At 43.4% G+C, this 27,838-nt stretch overlaps 2 protein-coding genes across 3 annotated transcripts in view; one reads left to right on the top strand and one right to left on the bottom strand.

Moving 5' to 3' along the window:
- The window catches only part of dock8 (dedicator of cytokinesis 8), a 69,562-nt gene extending 63,207 nt beyond the window's left edge, over positions 1–6,355 (bottom strand). The window contains exon 1 of the mRNA XM_056419527.1: positions 6,115–6,355. Coding sequence (XP_056275502.1) covers positions 6,115–6,167 — 53 coding nt within the window. The 5' untranslated portion in view covers positions 6,168–6,355. The remainder of the gene's footprint in view (positions 1–6,114) is intronic.
- A 3,583-nt stretch (positions 6,356–9,938) lies between these two features.
- Positions 9,939–27,371, top strand: cbwd (COBW domain containing). 2 transcript variants are annotated; one of them, XM_056418818.1, is made up of 16 exons: positions 9,958–10,114; positions 10,396–10,525; positions 10,705–10,791; positions 11,763–11,859; positions 12,971–13,062; positions 16,012–16,071; positions 16,297–16,334; positions 17,469–17,515; positions 18,468–18,554; positions 18,757–18,801; positions 19,439–19,495; positions 21,640–21,691; positions 25,601–25,669; positions 25,764–25,829; positions 25,971–26,097; positions 26,841–27,371. In XM_056418818.1, the coding sequence occupies exons 2-16, from the start codon at positions 10,411–10,413 to the stop codon at positions 26,912–26,914; spliced, it is 1,113 nt and encodes a 370-aa protein (XP_056274793.1). In that variant the 5' UTR covers positions 9,958–10,114; positions 10,396–10,410; the 3' UTR covers positions 26,915–27,371. The 2 variants fall into 2 exon arrangements, with proteins under 2 accessions (XP_056274794.1, XP_056274793.1); XM_056418819.1 differs by lacking the exons at positions 17,469–17,515; positions 18,468–18,554; positions 18,757–18,801; ... (4 more) ...; positions 25,971–26,097; positions 26,841–27,371 and adding an exon at positions 16,979–17,142 and having other exon boundaries at positions 9,939–10,114.
- The last annotated feature ends 467 nt before the right edge of the window (positions 27,372–27,838 follow it).

Raw genomic sequence — 27,838 nt, forward strand, 5'->3', positions numbered from 1 at the left:
ATTTTGGCATTAGTTGCATGCCAATTGGATAATAATTGACCGCGCTATGGTAAAAAGAAGATGTTGACCTTTTTGTGGCCTTGACCTTGACCTTTGACCCGATCGATCCCAAAATCTAATCAAATGGTCCCCGGATAATAACCAATCATCCCACCAAATTTCATGCGATTCGGTTTAATACTTTTTGAGTTATGCGAGTAACACGCATACAAATAAATAAATACACGGCAATCAAAACATAACCTTCCGCATTTTCAATGCGAAGGTAATAATGGAGTATTGTAAGCACTAAAATACACGTCAGAGAGGTAATCAATGGGTTACTTAGGATGACCAATCAGCTGCATGTGCACAGTTTTAAGGTATCCAGGCTGCCATCGTGCGTGCGTGTTCGATATCGTGTATGACCCGGCGTCTCCGAGTAACCCGATTTCATGTTTGCATATAAACACACTCTCCGAGAAAAGCCTGATGTCAGAAATGTGGATCTTTTTTCATGAGATTAAATTAGAAAAAGCAAATAGACACTGATGAGGAGGGCTCTCTTTAAACGCCTGCGTCATTCTCTGGTTTGGTCGTAAAACATATTCAATTCACATCAGGCACATCAATAACAGCGACTACAACATTACCATGTTGTTCCATAACACTGAGTCGGATGATAATTATTCATGAATCGAGTTGAACATCTTTGGATGATCACTTACATATCATTCATTTATGTTACTGGCAGGGTTCTTACACATTTTGACCAATGGATTTCCATGACTTTAAAACAAATTTCCATGACCAAACTGAAATCTCGGTATAAACATGAACAATTTAGAAAATGTTGCGTATTGAGAGCGTACGCCGGCTTATATTTTGAGCGTCTTTCTTTAAAAAAAAACATATTAATTATTTCAAACTCGGCGTAAATGAACATGTAATTATAACAAATTTCCATGACTTTTCCAAAACTATTATGATTTAAGTTTTTTCCATGACTTTTCCAGGCCTGGAAATGACCATTTTAAAATTCCATGACTTTTCCAGGTTTTCCATGAACGTACGAACCCTGTACTGGACAACATGTAGAATATAATAACACGCCAGATGAACAGACCAGGGATATATTAATAGCTTCCTTCTCAGATTAATGGTTGTGATATTGGCATAACGACAGACCTCATGTCCACTGTGCTAATTAGATCATCCTGTATATAAAATACACTCCTATTCCAAGAATGACAAATGTCCAAAATAATGTTCATCATTAATCCAAATGAAAAAACATTTGATGAAGCAGCTTTGTGTGTGTGACCCCACTACTTCAAGTATTTGAGAGCCACCAAACACACTCTAATCTTTCAGTAATGCCGTTAAGACTTTAATGTGAATACCATCAGCTGCCAAACAGCTGTGTTATGTTCCTTTTGACATTGTAGTCACAGTGCAGCATGCTGAAGGAGCATTTGTGAAAAGAAGTCTCACCCCAGTGAAAACCTTTTATCATCCCCTCCCGACAGAAAAAGGCTGGTCCCTTTTTTGTCACGTCATGCCGTCTGTGGCAGACTTGCACTTGCTGTGTATGCATATGGTGTGTTCCTGTCAGCATTTCTGGAATCATGGGCCAAGCATTCCTCAGACTGAATCCTGCTCTAAAACTGCAGTTGCAATTGTTCTCCATATCTGACGAATAGCCTCACACCCTCCTCTCATAGCCGAGTCTATAATTGTACTCGTGATTATCTATATTCACTTCTCCTGACATGACTCCCACCAGGCACGGTGCTCTGTTCACCCAGGCAGTCTACCATTAGCACCACTATTATCAAGTCAACAAGGGCGGGTGGCTTCCTTTAGCTTGCATGGTATAGCCCAGTGGTCCCCAAACTAAGGCCCGCGGGCCGGATACATCCCGCCTCCACATTTGAACAATACCAGAGACGCATACCAGAGATTTTGTTTTAGTCTGGCCACGCAAATCCTAGACTAGCCGCTGTCAAATAGTACGGAATAATGGCAAAAAGGTTAGGTAAGATCCTGGAAAGGGTTATTCATATTTGGTTACGTGTGGCTTTCTGGAAAACAATAAATGTTTTCGTTTAGGCACCCTTGCGATCGTCACACCTTTTCTGTTACAAACTGACCCCCATCAGAGAAGGGACAAGTTATGTGGCCCTCACTGGAAAAAGTTTGGGGACCCCTGGTATAGCCTAAACAAATATAAATAAATCCCACCCATGTGTTTTCCCCCATAATTCCTCTCTCCCTCAGCCGAGCCCAAAAACAAAAGACAAGAGCAGGAAAGCAGAGCAAAGGGATGCCCCCTCTGTGTGTCTCGTACTATCATATGTCTCCAGACGTAATGGGTCTCGCTGCTATCGGCATCATCGCGGCTCGGCTTCCTGGGAGGGACGCGTAAACACAGCAGTCATTTGACCCCAAGACAGAAAGGAAAGTTACAAAAGGTAAACATCAAAACAGAAATCCTAGTAGAGTTTGAACGCTTTGACTATAGAGGCAAATTCATTTTAGGGCTGCAACAACGAATCGACAGGACCTTTCCGTGACTTTAAACCAAATTTCCATGATTAAACATTTTGTGAAAACTCTGTACATGAACAAGTGAGAAGATGTTGTATTTAAACTAACAATGAGAATTCCAAAGCATACCGTATATATTCCGTGAAAATTAACATTTGAATATAACACATTTGCATTACTTTTCCAAACATTTTGGGATTTTATTTTTTTCAATTACTTATTTAGGCCCTGAAATAGCCATTTAAAAACTCCATGACTTTTTCAGGTTTTCCATGACCGTATGACCCCTGTTTTGGATAAAGGGTTGAAAATTACAGGGTTTTTTTAAAATCCGATTAATCGAAAAAATAAATCAACAGATAAATCGATTATCAAAATAATCGTTAGTTGCAGCCCTAATTCATTTATCTATGATTTATTTAGGGTCGCCGTGTGTCTTTTGGACACCCTACACACCCCCATCACTCAAAAGGCCCACCAACAGCCACATGAGGCTTAACAGATGTCATTAAGCAGAGCCCACAGGGAATCAGATGTAACTCAATCCGGGGCCGCCTGCCGCTAAGGAGGAATGAACGGCGGCGGGCCCCACGTCCACAGCTGTCCCCACACCTGTTACCACATGCTCGCGAGTCGCGAGTAACGCCGTGTTCGATCTCTGTATCACATGTACACTTTGTGTAATAATGTGCGCTGCTTTGTCCCTGACAAATAACATTTAAAATAAATAAATAAATAAAATCGGCGGACTATCAAGTGTTCAGCTACCTTCAGTCTGCTCACCCACAGGGTTCTTACACATTTTGACCAATGGATTTCCAGGACTTTAAACCAAATTTCCACGACCAAACTGAAATCTCGGGATAAACATGAACATTTTTGAAAATTGTGCGTATTGAGAGCGTACACCGGCTTATATTTTGAGCGTCTTTCTTTAAAAAAACGTATTAATTATTTCAAACTCGGGTGTAAATGAACATGTGATTATAACAATTTCCATGACTTTTCCCAAACTTTAATGATTTAAGTTTTTTCCATGACTTTTCCAGGCCTGGAAATAACCATTTTCAAATTCCATGACTTTTCCAGGTTTTCCATGACCGTACGAACCCTGCACCCAAAACTGAACACTGCTCTACACCATCATGTTTTCAATGTTTGACTGGCGTTATCTCACACCTCTTTGCCATTCCCCCTTTTAAAGAGCTTATTAAGAAACAGACATTTCCGGATTCAAAACCGCCGTGAATTTAAAAAAGAAAGAAGAAAAGTTAAGTGAAACACGCAACGACACACTGCAGTGTCCACGTGTGCAGGATTTCCTTCACACTCCACATCCTGATAGAGAGAGAGACAGAGAGGAACTGCTGGTAGAGAAAATGTAAGGTGGACAAAAGCACATTACTTATTAATTCAATGCTGAAATAAAACCACCACAAATATGAGTTGTGTTAGTCGTTAAAGAGTTTTTTTCAGCCTGTAACATTTTGAATGCCTTCGTTACAAAATGTGTCCAATGTCCGTTCCTCTTTGTTCGAGCGGTTTGTTTGTCTGTTATTTGTTGCCATGATTATCGAAGTTGTTTCCCCTCAGTGACTAAACCTGCAATTTGTTTGACCAATGCTTGTTGGATCATAGTTTCTACAAATTACACATATCGGGTCGTCCTGGCGGCCTGAAGGCGCTGACCATGGAACCACGATGTCAGCGGGTCTGGTCTTTAGACCTTTGATGCATATCTTTTCACAACCGAAAACGACCCACCTTTGAGTCAGAGTCCATTTCCAAGAGGTATTGACATGCGTGTGCCTAACATGCACCGCAGCATTACAACGCCACGCAAAAAAGATAGTATAATACTATATGATACTCTTTTCAAAAGGTTGTTGAGTCGATATAAGAGTAGTTCACGTTAAAAACAAACAGACTTTCCTCACGAACAGTTTGAGAAATCACTAACTACAGTAGAAATTGTCTCTTCAGGGCTCTTACACATTTTGACCAATGGATTTCCAGGACTTTTCCAGGACTTTAAACCAAATGTCCATGACCAAACTGAAATCTTGGTATAAACATGAACATTTTAGAAAATGTTGCGTATTGAGAGCGTACGCCGGCTTATATTTTGAGCGTCTTTCTTTAAAAAAACATATTAATTATTTCAAACTCGACGTAAATGAACATGTGATTATAACACATGTCCATGACTTTTCCAAAACTATTATGATTTAAGTTTTTTCCAGGACTTTTCCAGGCCTGCAAATGACCATTTTAAAATTCCATGACTTTTCCAGGTTTTCCATGACCGTACGAACCCTGCTCTTGCATCATCGCTTACTGACTGTGCCGTTTAACACTTTGCAACCGCACATACCCGACCCCGTGCTTTGATGCAGCATCAATCAACCAGCCTCTCTGCTGGCTCATCACTGGATTCAGACTGTCACCCCAAGATCCCTCCGCAGCCGAGCTCAGCTCTGCACAGCAGAGATCCAGGATTTCTACTAGCTATTGAAAATAAGGGATTGGTACATTATTCGTGGTGGTTGGGGTTGGCTGATGTTACACAAAACACAATTGCTTTTGAATAGTTGGAGATTGCCATCGGACAAAACATAGTATCTGAAGACGTCATCTTTCCAAAGAATGAAGAAGACAAGCTCGCAGATTAATTGGTCATTTGCTGATTTAAACCAGTTTAAACTACTTCCCGGAGACATTTTGCATGGTTGGTGATGCGTTCAATCCCATAACATCACATATTTGATATGCATTTGTTTTCATCCCAGTTACAGAATGCTACCTATGAGGGCGTGTAAAAGCTGCAGTAACAAGGAAGCTGGCTTTGTTAGGAGTGCTTTAAAGAGGGGATCAAAGGGGATTCAAACAGGTCTGCTTGTGGACTATGAACATAAATAACTCCATCCACCACCTCAAAGTCTGACCAAAAACAAATCCCTGAATCCCAAATCAGAAACCCCCGAGCTGCAAGAGCACACACACATGAACATATTCTGTGTGTGAGAAGCTTTCCAGTCGGCCCACGTGGATGTGCTGCTTATCATAGGAAGTATACGAGTATTTGTTTAAATGAGGCACAATAGACTTCCATGTGCATACTTCCTCCACACCTGGCCAGTGGCACAGCAGGAACTACAGTGGCCACGTCCCTCCTCATTCATAGCAGCTCTAAAAAGGGCCAGTCAGAGCTGACACACTACAGGAAATGATCATATTAGACACCAGAAATATAGTCAGCGTCCTCGTGGGGAGGAAATGGCACTGGACATCTCGGCGAGGCGAGCTGTGTTCACACGGCGGTCACCAATACCAGAAGCTCGCTGCGTCCTGTAATAATTGCGTGGAGAAAGTTAGAGAAAAGGTCCGTTTGTTATCCTGCGGGCTTCCTCTTTGTACCGAACCTGCAGCGTTAACATTCACAACATGTGGCTGCCTGCTCCGCTGTGGAGTCCTCTCCAACTGTCAACACGGAGCTCCCTCCGCGCGCTCCCCCCCTCCTCCTCCCCGTTACCTCTGGGAAGGCACCAAGAGTTCACCGCTCGCTCCTCGAAACGCTCGTCGTACCTGTTGATTTTGAGAGCGAACGCCCGTCGCTCGGCGCTGTTGAGAGAAGCCATGAGCGGGTCCGAAGTTCTGCGGCGTTGGACCCCGGGGCTTCGTCGCGGTTTCTCCGCCTCGCTGTCACCGACGCGCCGCCACCTCTCCTCGCTGCGGCGCAACTGGCATGTCAACACTCATCTTGGCGGCGGCGGCGGCTTTTCCTGGGTGTCAACTTCCGCATTTGATTTGAGCCATCCCGTGAAGAGAGAGAGAGAGAGGGGGGAGGGAGGAAGAGAGAGAAAGAGAGAGGGCGGGGATGATGGGACAGTCTGGATGACACGCGCGCGCTCCCTCGCTGCCGACATAAGCTTTGTGTTTACAAGTTTTCTTCCCCCCCTCTCTCTCTCTCTCTCTCTCTCTCTCTCTCCACTTTTTATTAGGTAAAACATGTTTTATTACCTTCGCATTGAAAATGCGGAAGGTTATGTTTTGATCGCCGCGTATTTATTTGTATGCGTGTTATTCGCCTAACTCAAAAAGTATTAAACCGAATCGCATGAAATTTGGTGGGATGTTTGGTTATTATCCGGGGACCATTTGATTAGATTTTGGGATCAATCAGGTCAAAGGTCAAGGTCATGGAAAGGTCAAAATCTTCTTTTTACCATAGCACGGTCAATTTTTATCCAATTGGCATCCAACTAATGCCAAAATGTTTATAATTCAATGCCCAATCTTGTGATATGCGAAGGTATGCGCTCTACCGAGTGCCCATTCTAGTTTTTTATTTTTGGGGTTTTTATTATAAACAACCTGATTTTTTAAAGCACTTTATTTTAAAGGATCTGTGTAAAGGCTAAACAAATGTGAATAAAGTGTTTTTAAAAAATCCACACACAAAATCTCTCTCTCTCTCTCTCTCCCCCCCCCCCCTCTTTGTGAGTAAGTGAGAATGAAAGATACACCAAATGCAGTTTCTAATGAGTAACGTTAATATTTAAATAGGCCTACTCGTAAAAGTATAGGGAGAATAGGAGCACGTCTCGTTCCCCCGGCTGGAAGTCAAAGGGTGTTTGGTGAGCTGCCTGAAGAGATTGTTACCGTTTTATTCTCTTAACTGTCATAAACTAAGTTTGAAAATACTCTGCCAGTGAACTTTAGTTAATAACGTTTTTTGTTGTTGTTCATACCGATTGCCTTTAACACGCTACGGTTCAACGAATTATGAAAGTGTTTTTTATTTGTCATATTCGTGATATGGGAGGCCTCTGTGGTGTTTCATAAACTTGAGAATGCTGGTTCCCAGGATAAATGTGTTTGCTCCTCACAATCAATGTGCTCCTTCAAATTAAAAGATGTAGCCTTCATGGTCTTTTAAAGGAAACGACATCCATTCTGTTTGAAGGACAGTCGTCAACACATGCAGGCGACATACAGATCACAACACATGAATACAGGATCGGTGTGGGACTCAAAATGTGAACTATAGGTATGAGTCAATATATGCACATGAGATAGTGTGTAAAATAGGAAAGCAATGTATAGCATGCAATTCATGAATATCTAATATTGACATATTGTTCAACTATAGGCTATACCAGTGTTATAACAGTATCACAGCATTCATGAATTTCAATTATAGCTTTTGGTTTTGAGGTCCAACCCCAAGATTTCTAAAAACAATCCACAATGAATAAATGTGCAACTTTCACTTTAAAGGTGTATCTACCACCTCAGTGGTGTCATTCAAAAGTCCATTCTAAGTGAGAAATTGAGAATGCACGGGTTTCACATGTTCTTCATGAAACAGTGTGTAAGTTTCACATCAGTACAACAAATATAATCTTTAAACTCAAATTTAAGTCAGTAAAGAGAATGTTCCGCAAATGCATGTGAAAGCAGCCTGTTATGGTGTCAGATTCTGCACAGTAAAGCTCACACGGAAGTGAAGTTATAAATAGTTAAAATACTTTTGAGAGTGGAGGGGTATGGTAGAGTTTAAAGGAGAACCACCAGTTTTAAGGTCAGTCCACTCATCATTGGGAGCGTCTTGTTTTTGCCGTTCCACATTCAGTCTTGCACAAGGGCCCGGGCGGGAACCTTATACCCAGTGTTGTCATCCTGTCATCCTTATTCCAGTTTGGTCTGTAAGTCAACACATTTTAATGAACAGACACCTTGGGGTCTAATGTTGCAGTCAAACCGGATTTCACCAGCTGAAGTTCCCTCACGTGCTGTGGTTTAAAGCCGGTTTTGACAGGATAGTGATTCAACAACATTATTGCACAAGTTATAAATGAAACTGCTTCTTGTGGTGTTTTATAGATACGGACATCCAGTCACCGTTAAGTGTGATTTAGACAGAATATCATTGTCTCTGATGTTCAGAAGTTCAGAATACCCGAAGCTGACATGGCAACCCATTGAAGGATCTGAATTGTCTTTTTTGTTTGTCTCTCAGAGAAAAGACACGAGGCGTTGGGGGAGGAGCCGCAGACTGGATGGAGACGGGGACGTCATGGTGGACCTGAAAAACACTTCCTCCACCACACAACTGGAGACTAATTACATGATGTTCCTTAAATATCTGAATGATTGTGTGTCTGTGATGTGTTTTTTTGCATTTCTGCTGGAGTGGTGACTGTGGCTCAGCAGGTCCATCCTTCAGTCAAAGGATCGGCGGTTCGATCCCCGGCTCTGCTAGCCCATGTCGATGTACGAGTTTGACTCCTTGTCATCATTCCTCAAAACACATTGTGATAACGTGATCAAATTATTAATGTGAGACTCAATATACTCATCTGCGCTTTGAAATGTACAAGGTCTTTTTTATATATCTTGCATTAAAAAGGGTGTAAACAGGTCGGTTTGAAAGGTGTTCAATCAGGTTGGTTGTTGCAGCACGAGGCTTTATATGTTCTCTAAATGTTTCTTTTTGATGTCCAGGCTGCTGAATGAACAAAGGGACCTGAAGGCCTGCAGGAGACCAGTAATGTAGTAATAGTTGTTGTGGATATCGCAGCCATAAAAAAGTCACAGTCGTAATCCATTCAAATGAGCGGCTGCAGCTCATGGGGAGGGAGAGGGGTCGTCCTGAGACCACAAGGTAGCCGGTTCGACCTCCACTCTCTCATAGTTGCATGTCGAAGTGCCCTTGAGCAAGACACCGGTTGTTACAGTTGCTCTCCGGGCGCTTCACTGCAGCCCACTGCTTCTTAATTACTGCCAATTGGTTCAAAGAAGATTGTACCCACTCTGGAAATAATGTTGCATCCATGATTATAATCATAATGTTACATACATGATTAAAATCATAAATATGTTTGCATTGTGTATATATATAGACAACAAACTGCAGTAGATCGCTAGAGATCCAGGAAAACTCTGCACTTTACTTTGTTTTCCCCCTGTATATATAGTATGAGTATTAATTTTTAGTATTTAGTTTTGTGTTTGTATTTTCATTGATGCTCTGATGTGCACTTTTGCTGTGATTTTTGAAATTTACCCACTGTGGGACGAATAAAGGAATATCATATCATATCATATCATATATAGTTTGCTACAAAGTGACGAAATGTAATAATGTGTCATATAATATAATGTGTTGTTGGTGAGAAGATTGTCTGGAAGCCTTGTTTACACCTTTTCCATAAACAGGATTCTCTCGCCCTCTGGTGGTTGAGGCTTGTCATTACACCAGATTAGTCTGCCCTGAGAAACCGCACAAATACATGTAGAAACACAAAAGGGTACGTATTTATTGGCACATTTATTTGTAATCCTTCAGAATCTTTTCGTCGGTTGACCCCCCCCCCCCAATATTATGTGTCACCTTCTTCCGGTCCTGGAGACTTTCTGTTCCGACCGCCGTGAACGAGAGGGGAACCATTGTCGCCGAGTCAGAATCTGACCGGAGCCTCTTCGGTGCCGCACGCTGTCAAAACAGAAATCGGCAGCAGTGCAGAAGCTACCAGATCTGGTGGAAACTTTAAATAACTGCATCCATAAGAGGAACATTAAGGTAATCCCCGAATACGCGGTCGTCGGCTTGTCTCTCCGTCGTGGCGCAGCGAGCGGCATCAGGAGGAGATTACCTCCATGTTGGTTTGCGCTCCTCCGTGAACTCTCTTCACTCCGAGAGACCGACGGTTGTTTTGAGCGTTTTCTGTGTCGTTTAGGATTCTCTAATGTCAAATAAATCATCTGACTAATCATCTAAAGCACGTGCGTGATGTTTTTTCCGTGTGCCTAATCCCACTCGTGCGTTGATGTTCTCAAACGGTGCGGTTTCCTCCGGTCCAGCTGGTTGTTTCTGGTATGGATGGCTCGGTGATGGAGGAGGAGGATGACTGCCCGGAGCTGGTGCCTATCGACCCCCCGCCGCGTCCCGCTGCAGAGCAGATACCTGTCACCATCATCACGGGATACCTGGGTGAGAGGCTTTAACGAGGAGATTATGGACACGTGTCTCGCAACAACCACGAGCTGCTGCTGCTGCTGCTGCTGCTGTTGTTGTTGTTGTTGTTGTTGTTGTTGTTGTTGTTGTTGTTGATCTGATGACCGATCAGCTTTATGTTTCCTCATCATTTCTGTGTGTTGTTATCATTGTAGGTGCTGGAAAGACTACACTCCTGAACTATATCTTAACAGAACAACACAACAAGCGGATTGCTGTCATCCTCAATGAATTTGGAGAGGGTACGTTTAATATTATAGTAACCAATTAAAGTAAAACTACAGTATAATAATGTCCTTCAGATTAATACAAATTAGTTGTATTTATTGTGGTTGTTCATCTCAAATGAGGTATTATAAACTCGATGTAGGATGATTGTTGCGTCACTCCCTCGACCTTCCGCAAGGGGGCAGCAGAGTTGCAGCTTTGCCTGCAACTGAAAGAAGCTCTTACATGTTATTCACTGCCTTGACTTGCTTTCTTATGCGGTAACATGTTTGACTGAATCACTGGCTACAAGTTACATTACTTTCACAGCAAGTTACATTTACCTTAAAATACCCATCAGATAATTATAGCTTGTTGTTGTAGAGTTACAGTATAGTAATCCCACAATGCTTCAGGAACTCAGATATCCTGTTGTATAGTCATCCTGCATTTGTTACACATTAAAAGTGTTGTGAAACATCACAGTTGAAGCCTCTGAAATGATGAAACTCATGTATTGAGAAATATGACAGTTCATTCTCTTACCCATGGTGCTCTTTTCATGTAAATTATAATAATATAACTTCATAACCTCTCCTGCCACCTTCACCTGTACTTCACCTGCACTTTACACATATCACATGTCGATGTCACACCGGAACTTTTATCTATATTTATATTACCACTTGCACATACTCTGCACTCTTCTGCTTTGCACTTCTGGTTAGATGCTAACTGCATCTCGTTGCACCAGGACTTGTACTTTGTGTAATGACAATAAAGTTGAATCTAATCTAATCTAATCTAAATGAGAATGCTGCTTTTCTGTTGTTATACCAAATGACAAGGACATGTGTAACCGTAACACCCCAACACAAAAAAAACAAATATCTACTGTGTATGTGTGTGTGTGTGTTTAAGGCTAAATACGGCATCTTCGCTAGAAGCGTCTATATCTGCTAATCCCATTCTGCTTCTTTCTCCCTTCGTCATCCTCCGCCTGCAGGCAGCGCCCTGGAGAAGTCCCTCGCTGTGAGCCAGGCGGGCGAGCTGTATGAGGAGTGGCTGGAACTGAGAAACGGCTGCCTCTGCTGCTCCGTCAAGTACGTGGAGGAGCTCTAGTCCCGTCGGTGTTGGATTGTTGATTAAGATATAAATTAAAGGTTAACATGATTGCTTTCCCTGCGTTTCAACTAAATTCAGACAGTTTCAAATCTTCAGTAAATGCCTCATCTTTGTGCATATGTGGATTAACTGCTGTGCTGCTGAGGGTACAAGTACACGGTAGTCATGTGTTCGAGCTGTCTTCTTGGGGTGTATTGTATGTCTGCTTTTCGGTTCTGCGTTGGTGTCTTGTCTGATTAAACTTCAAACACTGGCACAAAAAAAACCATGTTCATCAACCAGATGAATAAATTAAAAGTAAAAACCAAAAAGCGGGATGTTGAGCAGGTGCTATATCAAACCAGTCAGGTACATTATCAGGCAACATCCGCCCTCATAACTGACAGTGAGCAAATCAAATATCATGGAGACCAAAACATCTTCCGGTCCAGTCCGGTCCAGGATGAAAACAATGTGCTTGATTTTGCTCATGAATGCTCGACTTTGAGGTTTTTGATGGAAGTGAATCAAGAATACTTCCGAAACCAATTTGAAATGCGGCCTTTTCTTAGTGAAACTAGAACGGGCACTCGGTAGAGCGCATACCTTCGCATATCCCAAGATTGGGCATTGAATTATGAACATTTTGGCATTAGTTGCATGCCAATTGGATATAAATTGACCGCACTATGGTAAAAAGACGATTTTGACCTTTTCATGACATTGACTTTGACCCGATCGATCACAAAATCTAATCAAACGGTCCCCGGATAATAACCAATCATCCCACCAAATTACATGCAATTCGGTTTAATACTTTTTGAGTTATGCGAGTAACACGCATACAAATAAATAAATAAATACACGGCGATCAAAACATAACCTTCCGCATTTTCAATGCGAAGGTAATAAAGCGCTCCAGGCAGCACCCTTTACTTTAGCGTGTAGTACCCATCCACACAAAAAGGGTGAGAACAGAAGCCGCACTTTGTATTTCCGTTGACCAGCGAAGGCGATGAAGCGTCACGTCCACTTTGATGTTTCACGTTTTTTTTCAAGAGCTCTGCTGTTGGCGTTTTTAATAATAGTGTCCGTTCCTTAATTCTTCAGGGACAACGGTTTCAAAGCCATCGAGAACCTGATGGAGAAGAAAGGAAAGTTTGACTACATCCTGCTGGAGACCACAGGGCTCGCTGATCCAGGTACCACACGTCCTGCACAGTTTAAACAGGAGCATTCATCTTAAATATCTCTAAGTCATTGTTTTGTTTGTTCAAATTCTGGCCTGGTGGATTATCTCGTTCTCAAGTTGTATGCCTCTCGTGGGAAGCCTCGGAGTCACCAGCTGCTTCGCTACGAGCACGCGGCACAGACATCAGACCGGATGTGTCCGAATGTGTTCAGCAAGAGGACAATGTGACTTCTGTTAGACACCAACACCCCTCCAGAGCAACAGCAGGGCGGCCGGGCCGTGGGTTTGGAGGTCACCGTCTCCTCACGTCCTCCGTGTGCTCCGCATCCCAGTCGGGGGTGTTTCTGTTCAGTAGTATGGTCACAGTACCAGGACTGATCCGACGGGTCTGCAACGGAACCAACGAGCCCAGGTGTGCTCCCAGATGAAACGTCTCCGTCAGTCTCCTGGTCGAGAGGCTGCTGCGGCTCTTCGGTCGTGTTGTTGGTCCTGAGGACGTGTTCCCAGGACTCGCCACATGGACGCTTTGGAATGAAGTTAATTCAATTAGTACAACTAGGTTGCTTTTATTGATGGTTGTTTTTGAACAACGAGGAGCTGTCGGCCATGTTGGAGTTAACTAGTCCACTAATGACATCACCATTCTGGAGTATCAGCAAGACTTAAGACCGCCTCTTCTTCTAGTCTCTTCTTCTAGTCTCTTCCTCTAGTCTCTTCTTCTAGTCTCTTCTTCTAGTCTCTTCTTCTAGTCTCTTCTTCTAGTCTCTTCTTCTAGTCTCTTCTTCTAGTCTCTTCTTCTAGTCTCTTCTTCTAGTCTCTTCTTCTAGTCTCTTCCTCTAGTCTCTTCTTCTAGTCTCTTCCTCTAGTCTCTTCTTCTAGTCTCTTCCTCTAGTCTCTTCTTCTAGTCTCTTCTTCTAGTCTCTTCTTCTAGTCTCTTCTTCTAGTCTCTTCTAGTCTCTTCTTCTAGTCTCTTCTTCTAGTCTCTTCTTCTAGTCTCTTCTTCTAGTCTCTTCCTCTAGTCTCTTCTTCTAGTCTCTTCCTCTAGTCTCTTCTTCTAGTCTCTTCTTCTAGTCTCTTCTCTCTCTAGTCTCTTCTTCTAGTCTCTTCCTCTAGTCTCTTCTTCTAGTCTCTTCTTCTAGTCTCTTCTTCTAGTCTCTTCTTCTAGTCTCTTCTTCTAGTCTCTTCCTCTAGTCTCTTCTTCTCTTCCTCTAGTCTCTTCTTCTAGTCTCTTCTTCTAGTCTCTTCTTCTAGTCTCTTCCTCTAGTCTCTTCTTCTAGTCTCTTCTTCTAGTCTCTTCTTCTCGTCTCTTCTAGTCTCTTCTTCTAGTCTCTTCCTCTAGTCTCTTCTAGTCTCTTCCTCTAGTCTCTTCTTCTAGTCTCTTCCTCTCATCTCTTCTTCTAGTCTCTTCCTCTAGTCTCTTCTTCTAGTCTCTTCCTCTAGTCTCTTCTTCTAGTCTCTTCTGTCTTTTAATGTTACCCAGAACGACTTAATCCCGGCACAATATTTAGGAAGCCTTTTTCTCTCCAGCTCTTCGTCTGAAGTGAAACATTTTTTAACTCTGAGGACCAGACTTTTGTTGCATCAGGGCTCCCACCCCCCCCCCCTTCCTCCTCTCCACACAAAAAAACCCAGAGCTGTCCGTTCAGCTCTCAGCTTTGAATCAGAGAATCAATAGCGGGCCGCTACCGGGCGAGCGCCGTGACAGGCGGGGCGTGTTGCTAAGGGACAGGTGTCAGGAAGTAGCGGCGTGTGCAGACACACACACACACACACACACACACACACACCACTTGGCCTCACAGACGGAACCGACGGAGCACGCTCAGACCGGGGAGGCTGTCCTCGCTCCTCCGCCACGTCATTGGCTGAGACAGGCTCGTTATCGACCAGGACAGGCCTGTCATTGGCCCAGGCAGCGCTGTCGATCATCCGGGCTCCCCGGGGGGATTCTCCTCTTCCATCCAGAAAGGGGTCGCATGAGTCGTGTGGTGAAACATGCCATTCAAAAACGATGTTTTCATTACGCACCCATCAAATATTTACAATGCCTTCTTATTCTCGCTTGGCAGTTTGACAAAAGTGCATTATGTGAACAAGCTGTGGCTGGCATGGCAACATCGGGTCTTGTAATAACTGCGTTCACAGGGAGATGGAAACAAACCAAATGTACCGGCAGGAGATAAACAATTGAAGGCTCCTGATATTGGTTTTATCTGCTCCACAGAGCAAAGAAAAGAATGCAATGCTGACTTTCAAAACAAAAGCTCAAGACAGGGATGTCATTACATAAAGTTAATTCACTTTATGTTGAAATCATTACATTATTATTACATTAATCTTATTGATATTTAATGAAAACGTATTTTATATAGCTTCTCAAATGTAACGTTTGCTGCTTTTCTCTTTTTTTATGACTGTGAATTGAATATTCTGTGATTTTACGTCATTTGATGACGTTCCCTTGCACCTGGGAAAGTGTGATGGCGTGTTTCACTATTTGACTTGTTATAGACGTAAATGATACATCGAAGGCTGTTCTTCTAATTAACAAAAAATACATGTTTGCATCCATAAATAATATACATTGTCTTATAAACGTATTAAAAATATGACAGTTGGATATTAAATTTGTTTCCCCCCCCCAAAAATTTAATATTTATTATTATCGTAGATTGGCTGTTTAAACCGATTTCCAACGGATGTAAAACATTTTACATCATCCGTCTTGTACATTTTATCGATCATCTCTGATGTCTAACAGTGTGTACTTAATTACAACCGTGTAACATGCCTGAGGACGGCGTTTTTATGCCGAGTATAATTTATTAAGCGCATTTATGGGTGGAAAAAGGAAGTGAGCGGCCTATATTTACATTTCATGTCTTTACATTTTGAAAAGTTTGAGTGTAAGTGTTTCAGCCACGTACAATCTAACAACACCGTTATTGTTGTTTGGCAGGAGCCGTGGCCTCCATGTTCTGGGTCGACGCAGAGCTCGGCAGTGACATCTACTTGGACGGTAGTGTGTGTGTGTGTGTGTGTGTGTGTGTGTGTGTGTGTCCTCACTAAATACTCAGCTGCCCGCTCTGTTGTGACAGGCTGGCAGACCAAAAGTGGACTTCCCGTAACTCAGAAAAGAGCTTTAGCCAAACGGAGCAAACTAAGCACCAGAAGGAAACTCTGAACAGAATGTGCTCGAGTTGAAGCTCAACATTTAATACTCTGCTTCCTTCGTTGATCCTAGGCATCGTCACTGTCATCGACGCCAAGCATGGACTTCAGGTATGTGCTGAGAATGTGTGTTGGTAATTACATATGTACAGTATGCATGGATTTTGGACTGTTAGCCAGACATAACAAACACTTTAAAGCTGTCGCTCTAGACTGTGTGACACTGTGATGTGCATATTTTTGCAATTCCTTGACATTGATACATGAATAATCCATTGATTGAAAAAAATGTTTGGTATTGAAAGTAATCATAGCTGCATTATATCTCACCCTCTGAGATATAACCCCATACATTGGGTTTATTGATACTTTCACTCCACAATAAGCTGTTAAACTTGTGAGAATTTCCCAAAGTGAATAGCAGCGCACACACACACACACACACACACACACACATCCTGCCCTCCCCTCCCCGTGGTATATAAAAGGAACAGGACAAGTGACACCAAGATAATGGGCTCTTATTTGAAGGTGTCATACCCAGCGAGGTGACACATTTCATGGCCTGTAGGTGCTGCTCTGTCTCCTCATTGGAGAGACGTGAGATGAAGGACACAATGACAGAAGGGAGGAGAGGATAACCGAGAGTGAAGGAGTAATAGATATCCGAGATGTGACCATTGTAATAGGCCTGTCGCGTCCACTCACCTGCCTTTCCCCTCATCTGTCTCATGTTGGCCTCACACCCTCTGAAAGGCCTTTGTCTCTCGGTGCAGAGGTCGTCGACAACCAAAAGAAGCAGCAAGTGGCCGTTCGATTAAGGCTCTTTAAAACATGTTGTCCCTCGTTCCTTCGGAGATGAAGCGGCGACGGCGGCCGCAGTGACAGATGAACGTCGGATTGACGCTCGGGGGTCGTGATCCAGATCAACGCCTCCCGCTCCGTCTGTCGTTGCATATTAAAACCGTTTTGGAGAAGCGTCCCCAGCGCGAGTCGCAAAACACAGGCGGAAATGAAAAGCCGTCTCCTGTGGACTCGCGCGTGTTGAGAGAGTCGCCCTCTTCGCATAGATGGAGGAGAGGCCTTTTCTTTCACCAATTTATCTGTCACATTTCACGGTTGCAAACATTCGCTGCTGTGTTTTGTTTTGCTCATAGTTTTCGACTCAGATTGAGCCGTCCTCTGTTCCCTTTAAACTTTCTGCTTGCACGTGTACGTTGTGTCCGTCGTCTCTGCTTTCTGCAGCAACTGACCGAGGAGAAAGCGGACGGACTCGTCAATGAAGCGGCCAGGTATGTTTGCTGAAGTTTTTGTTTTGTCTACAAAAATTTCAATTCATTTAACAGTTTGGGAAATACACTTTTTCAGCTCGTTGCAGAAAGAAACCGCGCTGCTGCTTTCACACCTTTTTTTTTTAAATGTGAAGATCGAACATCTTAAGTAGTGAGCCAAACAGAAGCCGGTCAGGAGGATTGAACAGAGCCAGGCTAGCTGTTTCCCCCCGTTTCCAGTCTTTGTGCTAAGCTAAGCTAACAGGCTGCTGGTGTTAGCCTGAGCGTCAGTCTGAGTGTGGCGTTTCCCATAATGCCAAGCGGTTCATTTTTAGACTAAAGCTCATAACAGGCCGTTGACCGTACTCCTGCCACCCACCTGTCCGTCTGCCTGTCTGTCTGTCTGTCTGTCTCTCCGTCTGTCTCTCTCTCTCTGTCTCTCCGTCTCTCTGTCTGTCTGTCTCTCTTTCTGTCTCTCTTTCTCTCTCTCTCTCTCTCTCTGTCTCTCTCTCTGTCTCTCCGTCTGTCTCTCTATCTGTCTCTCTTTCTCTCTCTCTCTCTGTCTCTATCTCTTTCTGTCTCTCTCTCTGTCTCTCTGTCTGTCTGTCTCTCTGTCTGTCTCTCTGTCTCTCTTTCTGTCTGTCTGTCTCTTTCTCTCTGTCTGTCTCTTCCAGCAGCTGTGTGGTGGTGTTGTTGTTGTTGAACAAATACGCCGATGAAGAAAGACCCGTTGCCCGACCCTCTGCATTCTCTGTCTCCGTTTGTGTTTTCACCTCCAAACTAAACGACGCTCGGTTCCCATTTGAGTCCGGCATGCGCCGCCCACGGAAACTCACGCGCTCACAAGTTATCACGTTACGCAGCGCGAGCAAGGCGACGACGACCTCATTAGAGGATACTTTTTTTAAAATGAAGATCGCTCAGGAGTTCTGTCGACCGTGTGAACTTAACGTGGAATTTAATGTCTTTCTAGGCAGATTGCCGTCGCTGACCTGACCATCATCAACAAGACGGACCTGGTGAATGAAGAGGAACTCGCTCAAATCCGAGAGGCGGTCAGGTCAGCTTCACTGACTTCCACTGCTTCACATCGCCCCTTTTGCCCAGTACAGTAGTAATCTGTAGTTCAATCCATGCTCTTGTCTTTGAGCAAGTTTGGCCTCCTTTTATAATTATTCAAAGAACAAAGGTTTAGCGGAGAAGGAATAATGTCCAATTTGTCCATTTTCTAAGTGGTAAACTTGTTTTCCCTTTCACTTCAGGTCTGTAAATGGTCTTGTCAAGATTCTAGAAGCCCAGAGGTCAAAGTAAGTCCCCTCCACCCATCCCCCCCCCAAAAAAAATGATATTTATTTTGTAGTGTGTGTATGTAACTTTGTACCAGGTTCCCTGCTTTGTTTGAACTCCACTTGCTGCTCCTGCTCAGATCTTTATATCAAAGATTAAACCGTTCAGGGGTGACATTGCTCAAGAGAATACCCCCCACCCCCACCCCACCCCACGTACACACACACACACACACACACACACACACACACACACACACACACGTTCACATAAACAAGCTGCTGCACCCTGAATAAACACCGAACCTTCAACGGTGTCCAATTACCCACAAGTCTTTGCTCTCTGACCCTGTGTCTTCAAGTCGGTGTGTGAGTGTGAGAGTGTGTGTGTGTGTGTGTGCGCGCGCCCCCTCTGTGTTAGCATGTTGTGTGTTGTGGGGACCCAGGTAGCATCTGTGTGTTTCAAAGGTCTGGGTGTGTGTCAGATCTGCTCCTGCCACCCCACAGAGTTCAGGACAGGGTGAGCAGATGAAAGACGCCGTGCAGCGAGGGGTTAATCGGAAAAACATTCCCACAACTTTTCGAGCTCGAGTCGGTTCAACCGTTTGCCCCGCATGTTAGTTTGAGACGACTTCTAATCCGCCCTCTTCTTCCACAGGGTGAATCTCTCCGAAGTGCTGGATCTGCATTCCTTCGACAGTAAAGACGGAGCCAAGTGAGTCGGTTTGGTCATGTACGCAGAATACATTCATTATTTAAGTGAAAATACTCTGTAACGGCCAAGAAATGTACTGCGAAAAGCCAAATACCAATAAGTCATCAGCTGATGTTTTAAATTCATGAGGATCCCTGAAACTTTCCCAAAAAACTGACTTCTGACAGACAAGTGATGTCACGATGACGGTGTTTATAAAGGACATCAAGAAATCACCACATATTTATCTTACAAAAAAGGTAAAGGCGGTGTGGTCCAATCAAAACAACACAAGTAGTCGTCACTTTGCTCATTAGATTCAGATTCAACTTTATTGTCAAGCACTGGGACAACGACATGTAGTTTTACATCTGACCAGTCGAATTAAAAGCATTTCTTTCTTGCTAGATCCCTGATATGATTTGCTCTTCTATGGAAAAGAAGAAAGACATTTGAGTTTTTTGTCCTCTAGTGGACCAAATATGAAACGGAAACACTGTTTTCTTGTTGCCTTGAGCACGTCTTTTCATTGGAATGTCTTATCGGTCGGCGTATACTTGGATACCGACGCGTCCGCTGACAATATGGTGCCCGTCGTGTTCTATTTGAAAACTTGCGGTGAAAGTGAAAGACCGGTTGGGCTGCGTTGACGCCGGTCCGAACGGTGTGTGCCCAGCGGTCTTTGATACTGTTGCTCATCATGTTCCTCTCTAATTAACACACTCTTTTATTGAGCGTCCCCCTGTTACACCGCAGGGTGGTCATCATATTGTATCCCCTGCAGAATGCCGTGCTCATGAATGGAGTCGGTGTTCATCCTTTCATGTGAATGAAATTAAAGCTCTCCGACATGCCCTCGGTCAGTGTCTCCGAGGCCAGCTGCGGAGGATTAGAGCCGTGTGTGTCCGCTGGCTCCCGAGGAGTCCCCCCTTGTCCCAACAGATAGCTCCTCCCCCCCCCCCCCCTGCCTTTGAGAGTCCGAGCCCCTCCTCCCCTCCGTCCCACGCTGGCTGTTTGAAGCGGCCCCCCCGCCGCTCCGCCTGTGTGGCGCTAACAGCACGCAGGGCTCGAGCTGCTGGACGCCGCATTCAGCCTCCTTGTGAGGTCAGGGAGAAGGGGGAGGACGGGCAGAACAAGGGCCGGAGTTTGTTTGGGGGGGGGGGGTGTTTGTAGGATTTAATTGCCGTTTCTAAAGTTGTCAGAGCTGTGTCATTAGGCACTGATACAGCATGCAGTGTGTTCTATGTGTTCGACCGCGAGACGCGACACAAAGGCCGAAACTGTGGAGAGCAGCAGAGAGCGACCTCTTGGGTCCAGAGCCCGACGAGTCCAGGCAACTCTCAGCGCTGGATTCTGCGTCCTGCGTGTGTGTGTGTGTGTATGCTGCGTGTGTGTGTATGCTCTGTGTGTGTGTATGATGCGTGTGTGTGTATGCTGCGTGTGTGTGTATGCTGTGTGTGTGTGTGTGTATGCTCCGTGTGTGTGTGTATGCTCCGTGTGTGTGTGCTGTGTGTGTGTGTGTGTATGCTGCATGTGTGTGTATGCTGTGTGTGTGTGTGTGTATGCTGCATGTGTGTGTATGCTGCGTGTGTGTGTATGCTGCGTGTGTGTGTGTGCTCCGTGTGTGTGTGTATGCTCCGTGTGTGTGTGTATGCTCCGTGTGTGTGTGTATGCTCCGTGTGTGTGTGTGCTGTGTGTGTGTGTATGCTGCGTGTGTGTGTGTATGCTCCGTGTGTGTGTATGCTACTCCAGAATATCAGCAGCTAGAAGAGAGAGCACACACTCTGCAGCTATATTTAAATAATGATGATAATAATAATAATAAAAGACACATTTTAATGACTCTGGCAACCTTTCTATTGACAGTGTGTAAATTCAGCTCTAAAAATATATATTTTGTAATGCCATCCCAAGATGCAGCTCTGTCGTTCTTCATGATGTAATTCAGCTTCTGGATGAATACATCTATGAAATCATTTCAAAACATATGAAGTGAAGCAGCGAGTGCAGCGGTTACACACACACACACACACACACACACACACACACACACACTCTCTGCAGACTGACCCTTTACCTCTTGAGCCCTTTTTAAGTGGAAATCTCACCGACATGAAAATGGACAAACGTGTGACGTGATGTTTGTCGTTCTCTCCTCTGAAAAGTCTCGCGGAGAAGCTCCAGCTGGTGAAGGACACGAGGCCACACCTGGACAAGGTATTGATCGTCCGGTTACTTCTTTCATTCATTCACTGCCGATACAGTCCTTCATCTCTTATGGTTTTCCTTGTTGTGTTTGCTAATTTATTTCAACACGTCATTTCCTCCAGGATGAAGGGAATGCCTTCTCCTGAGGCTAACATTGTGCCTTGCATTCCCCCAGGCTGTGACACTGGAGTGAAAACTCCCTCCCTGCTTTGGGTTTTGTTTGGTGATCGAGGCTTTTGATGTTTCCTCGTCACCCGGTCTCGGTTCCGACGCAGCGTCAGAGACATTCAGTCGACTGGGCGCACTGGGTTGGCTAGACTGACCAGAGTCTTTGCTTCGTGTTCTGGCTTTGCAGTCGTTTGAAACCAATCCAGAAGTCACACTGTCGAGTATTCTGAAACTGGGCACTTGGCAGATGATGGAAAACAGGCTTCCTGACGCGCGTGGATTAAGTTATCAATATTTAATGGCAGGAAGTGTAAAACAAACATTCAAGGCGCTCCTCCTCGGCTCCCGGCTCCTCCGGGCCCTCAGCCTTGCGGCCTCGAGGATACCTGTAGAAGAGACACGATTTCTCTAAACCCCGGAGTTTCATACTCGATCTCACTGGCCCCGGTCAAAACGTCACTTCCGGTTCCGTCGCATTTTCACAATAAGAGTCCCGTCTTGTTATTCAATTCAATTCAGTTTATTTGTATAGCCCAATTTCACAAATTACAAATTTGTCTCGGAGTGCTTTACAATCTGTACACATAGACATCCCTGCCCCAAAACCTCACATCGGACCAGGAAAAACTCCCAAATAACCCTTCAGGGGAAAAAAGGGAAGAAACCTGGAGGAGAGCAACAGAGGAGGATCCCTCTCCTAGGATGGACAGATGCAATAGATGTAATGTGTACAGAAGGACAGATTTAGAGTTAAAATACATTCAATGAATATGACAGAGTGTATGAATAGTTCATAGTAGGCATATTCCACGATGGAGACCTCCACGATCCATCAGGCAGATGGCGGTGGGAGGAGGAGGGCGGAGTCTCAACAGGACAGTGGCGTAGTCATGAGCAGGAATTCCACGACCCAGACGATCCATCAGGCAGATAGATCTATGCCGTCTCATAGGGTCCGATCACCCCATGACACGTACAGTCAAAAGGACTTCCCTGGAGAAAGCAGAGCTAGTAACGTGAGATTGAGAGATGAAAATTCATCCTTAAGCACAGAAAAAGAGGAGATAGGTACTCAGTGCATCCTAAACGCCCCGGCAGCTATAAGCCTATAGCAGCATATCAAGGGGCTGGACCAGGGCAAACCTGATTCAGCCCTAACTATAAGCTCTGTCAAAGAGGAAGGTCTTAAGTCTACTCCTAAACGAGGTGACTGTGTCTGCCTCCCGGACTGAAATTGGAAGCTGGTTCCATAAAAGAGGAGCTTGATAACTGAAGGCTCTGGCTCCCATTCTACTTTTTAAGACTCTAGGAACTACAAGTAGTCCCGCATTTAGTGAGCGTAGCTCTCTAGTGGGGCAATATGGTACGACAAGCTCCTTAAGATATGATGGAGCATCACCAATCAAGGCTTTGTAGGTTAAGAGAAGAATTTTAAAAGTGATTCTTGATTTTACTGGGAGCCAGTGCAGAGCAGCTAGTGCAGGAGTGATGTGATCTCTTTCTTAGTTTTAGTGAGAACACGAGCTGCAGCATTCTGGATCAACTGAGGGACCTAAGAGATTTATTAGAGCAGCCTGCTAATAAGGAGTTGCAGTAATCCAGTCTCAAGTAACGAACGTGAACCAATTTTTCTGCATCTTTTGAGACAAGATGTGCCTGATTTTTGAAATATTACGTAGATGAAAGAATGCAGTCCTTGAGATTTGCTTTACGTGGGAGTTAAAGGACAAGTCCCGATCAAAGATAACGCCAAGATTCTTTACAGTGGTGTTGGATGCCAGGGCAATGCCGTCTACAGAATCCACATCACCAGATAATTGATCTCTGAGGTGCTCAGGGCCGATTAAAATTACTTCGGTTTTGTCTGAGTTTAACATCAAGAAGTTGCAGGTCATCCATGTTTTTATGTCTTTAAGACATGCTTGAATTTTACAGAGTTGGTTGCTCTCCTCTGGTTTTATCGATAAATATAGTTGAGTGTCATCTGCATAACAATGAAAGTTTATGGAGTGTTTCCTGATAATATTGCCCAAAGGAAGCATGTATAAGGTAAATAAAATTGGTCCAAGCACAGAACCTTGTGGAACTCCGTGATTAACGTTGGTGGTTATCGAGGCGTCATCGTTTACAAATACAAACTGAGATCGATCTGATAAATAGGATTTAAACCAAATTAGTGCCGTGCCTGAAATGCCAATCGACTGCTCCAGTCTCTGTAACAGGATGTTATTGTCCTCATTAAAGTCACTTTCACAATAAAAGTCCCTTATTATTGTAAGTCACTTGACGGAATTCAACCGGCTTCGTCAATCTATGATACTAACACACAGTCACTCTCATGCAATATACATTAATTCTTTCCATTTACATTTGCATAGAGTAAACATTACCCCTATGCTTCATAATACATTAATAACAATATCAATATTCTCCCTAATATTTTCTTTTATAATATCTTTCTGTATATATTAATTTAAAACATAAGACCTCTGCAGATGTTATCAAAATAAACTATTACAACTTAACAACACACAGAACACGTTTCATCGTCCACATACGAAGAGGGGGAAACCCTCTGGTGTATCTTTTTAGAGCAGGAGACACAATGTATCTCCAATATCCAAGCGTCGGTCGAATCCAGCTCTTTTCAGCGGAGATGTAAATTATGAAAATCTATCGATCCCGGGATTAGTCCCGCGCCATTTGTTCTCGATGCTTTCATCAGACCGAATGACTCCTCGCAGCAATTAGGCCTCATCTTGTGCTTTAAACCCACGACCTTTTATCACAGGATGAGGAGAGATGAGGGTTGTTTGTGTGGGTAAATAACGGCATTGTTGTCTGTTTTCTCCGAGTTCTCTTTCCCGCATGAAGCTCAATCGTCCCTCCCCCCCTCCTCCTCCTCCTCTTCCCCGTGTTGCTCTTTTCATGCAAATGAGAATGCTGCTTTTCTGTTGTTATACCAAATGACAAGGAAGTGTGTAACCTTAACACTCCAACACAAAACACCAAATATCTACAAAGTGCCCTTTTAATTGTGTGTGTGTGTGTGTGGGGGTGGGGGCGGGGGGGGTTGGAGGCAGATAAAGAGAGGTTTCAGGTGCCGAGTGGAGTTGTGGTTTTTGACACGCTCATTGACAAAGTCATCAGCCGGGGCGTAAAAACACTCCTTTTGTTTAACGTTCATAATGACTTTGCAGGTTTCAGTGAACTGAGAAAAAAAAAGTTTCATCAGTGAAATGTGATTTTTAGAGTCTGTAAAAAAAAAATATATATATATATATCTCAAAAACATAAAAGCATTGATGGAAAGGACACTTATAAAAGTTGTAGAGGTATTTTTAATTATATATACCTCTTAAACATATTGTACTGCATATAACTGTGGATAACATATGCATTGTAATAAATTACCACACAGTATAGAAAGTTGTTGAAATGTTCCTTGGCAATATTAAAATGCGGTTTGAACGTCTCTGGAACATGATTTAAAATATACAGATGATGCATTTACTCTTTAAATGTTGATTAATGGGTACTTTTGTACATTGTGCTGATAATAGTTATGTGCTGTAAGATCAGCTTTTCCCTCACCATCCTATTTCACACAAAGTGTCACATATTTGTATTTCAATGAGTTCAGAATTGTGGAGAACTTACTCCAAATCTGTTCAACAATACTTTTCGTCTGAAAACCACAACATACATACCGTGTCGTAAATACAGTTTTCCCTTTAATGTCCTCCTCAGAGTATTTTAACGGTGACGTTTGAAGTGGCCGGGAATCTCTCTGAGGATGCTCTGAATGTTTTCATCCAGGTCGGTATCCCCTTCGCCGTTACTACTATTACTAATTAGCTCGGACACAATACAGTCCTTTTGTAAAGTAAACACCCATTCTGCACCGTTCCAGGAGCTCCTGTGGGAGAAGATGTTCAAAAACAAAGAGGGGCAACCCATGACTGTCATCCGGTTAAAGGTACGGTCCGGCACAATAGTCCCCCCGAGTGGCAGCGGTGATCAATAACTGCCACTTCATGATCTGTATTAATCAGTGCCAGCCGCTTCATTCAGGCCCGGTTAATGTGTCATTCGTCACTCGTGACTTGTTTGTTTTCAGGGCATCGTGTCCTTTGCAGGTAAAGCCCACCAAGTGATGCTGCAGGGGGTCCACGAGCTGTATGACCTGAATGAGACTCCACAGCTCTGGGAGGAGAACTCGCGGATCAACCGGCTGGTCTTTATAGGTGAAGACGCGCGCACTTCTTTCACGTGTGTGTCTTTACACACGGCTCACACACACCACTGCGAAGGCAGCCGCTTCGCTCAATTGCATTAAATGTATCAAAAGTGTTAGTAGTATACTAGTATTAACCCTCCTGTTACCTTCAAATTTACTAACATATTTTACCCGTGGGGTCAATTGGACCCCAGCAATTAAAACCTCCAGAAAATTATTAGAATTAATATTGTTTCCCAAGTTTGAGTGTCACTCTATGTTTGTTTGTTGAGTACCTAAATAGCCCTTTAAATAAATAAAAAAGTTGATATTTCTTATATGTTTAAACCTGGGGTCAAATTTACAAATTCCTAAGTTGTGTACAGGACATTGAAAACATATCATGTGAATTTTTTGTTTTCCCAGTTGTCCCCAATAAATTAGGAAAAGTCATGAAATATGAAGCAAAAAAAATGATGTCAATCATTTTTTTAGAGACGTTAAACATTGAATTGGGTCAAATTGACCCCAAAGGTAACAGGAGGGTTAAAAAAACAAAACATAAATTGACGAATTCACCGTTTAGTAGCTCACTCATTCTAGAACATTTCTATAAGTTCTTGGTGGTAAACCTGCTTTAATCTAGTCATCCATATTGTATTTGTAGCATATTACATTGTTCTTTCCAGGGAACTTCCTTTCACATTTGTAAGAAATCGTAGGTAGAGGCCTGTAAAATAGTCTCACGTTGGTCTCTCCTCGGTCTTGCAGGTCGGAACCTGGACAAGAAGATTCTGCAGGACCAGTTCATCTCGACCGTGGTGGAAGGAGCACAGGGGAACTAGACACACACACACTTATTTTCCCTCTGCATCGAAAACCTGATGATTCTGCACGTCGTGGCTTTTGACCATCCGTAACCCTGGCAACGCGTCTCAGACGTTTCCTCTTTTTCCTCAGTGGACGGTTTACGGTGACGGCAGTTTTCAAATTGTGATAATCCATCATATCTGTTTTAAAAGCTACAGCGTATCACAAACTGTGTGTGTGTGGTAGTGGTGTTCGAGCTACATGCTTTTGCATTTTTGCTCATGGACTCTGACATGTGAGATGTGTTTCTCTCAGAAAGACGGCGGTGTAAAATCTACCATTGTGTTCAGTTTGGGATCCCGAGTGTTAGAAGTTGCAAAGTGACGCACATAATGTATCAAGTGTGGTACAAGACTACCTTGTAAACAAGTTTCTGGCTTTTAACTTCCTGTATTTTTTTAATTATTCAAAATAAACATATTTTTTCCTGAACGTATTCTGCGACTGCTCTGATATGCCTCAACCAAATAAACGTTAAAAAAAAGAAGAAGATCAGTAGAAATGGCTAGTTCTGTGTGACGACGGTGCTCATTAACATAACAACAGACAACAGTAGCTTTGTGTTAAAGTGGTAAGTTCAGCATGATACTCAACAAAGCGGGAAAAATGCCTTTAGAGCATTAACATCTTAGCTTTTATTTTCATAAAACTAAGTTTTTTTATTATTACTGCATTTACTTACTAGGAAATGCTCATAATAAAGAGCGTTTGTTTCACAGGTTGTGATGACTCTAAAAGTACAAGTAGAGTAATGTTTCCTGCTTAAAAACGTATAATTGGCTCTAATTATTATTCATTAATATATTATTTATCGTTAGTGCCATGCAAACCTGCTTTATTTGGTCCATGGATGCATTAAACCTGTTGCAGCTTTCCACTCCACTTGGCTTTACGTGTTG

This window comes from Pseudoliparis swirei, chromosome 7 (assembly GCF_029220125.1).
Source record: "Pseudoliparis swirei isolate HS2019 ecotype Mariana Trench chromosome 7, NWPU_hadal_v1, whole genome shotgun sequence".
NCBI classification, from domain to species: Eukaryota; Metazoa; Chordata; class Actinopteri; order Perciformes; family Liparidae; genus Pseudoliparis; species Pseudoliparis swirei.

Bases quoted from the DNA above. Each gene is read 5' to 3' on its own strand.
- cbwd (XM_056418818.1), top strand. From the start codon at position 10,411: ATGGATGGCTCGGTGATGGAGGAGGAGGATGACTGCCCGGAGCTGGTG. The intron at 16,072-16,296 runs GTAGTGTGTGTG...CGTTGATCCTAG, and splicing joins CAGTGACATCTACTTGGACG to GCATCGTCACTGTCATCGAC. The intron at 18,802-19,438 runs GTAAGTCCCCTC...CTTCTTCCACAG, and splicing joins CTAGAAGCCCAGAGGTCAAA to GGTGAATCTCTCCGAAGTGC.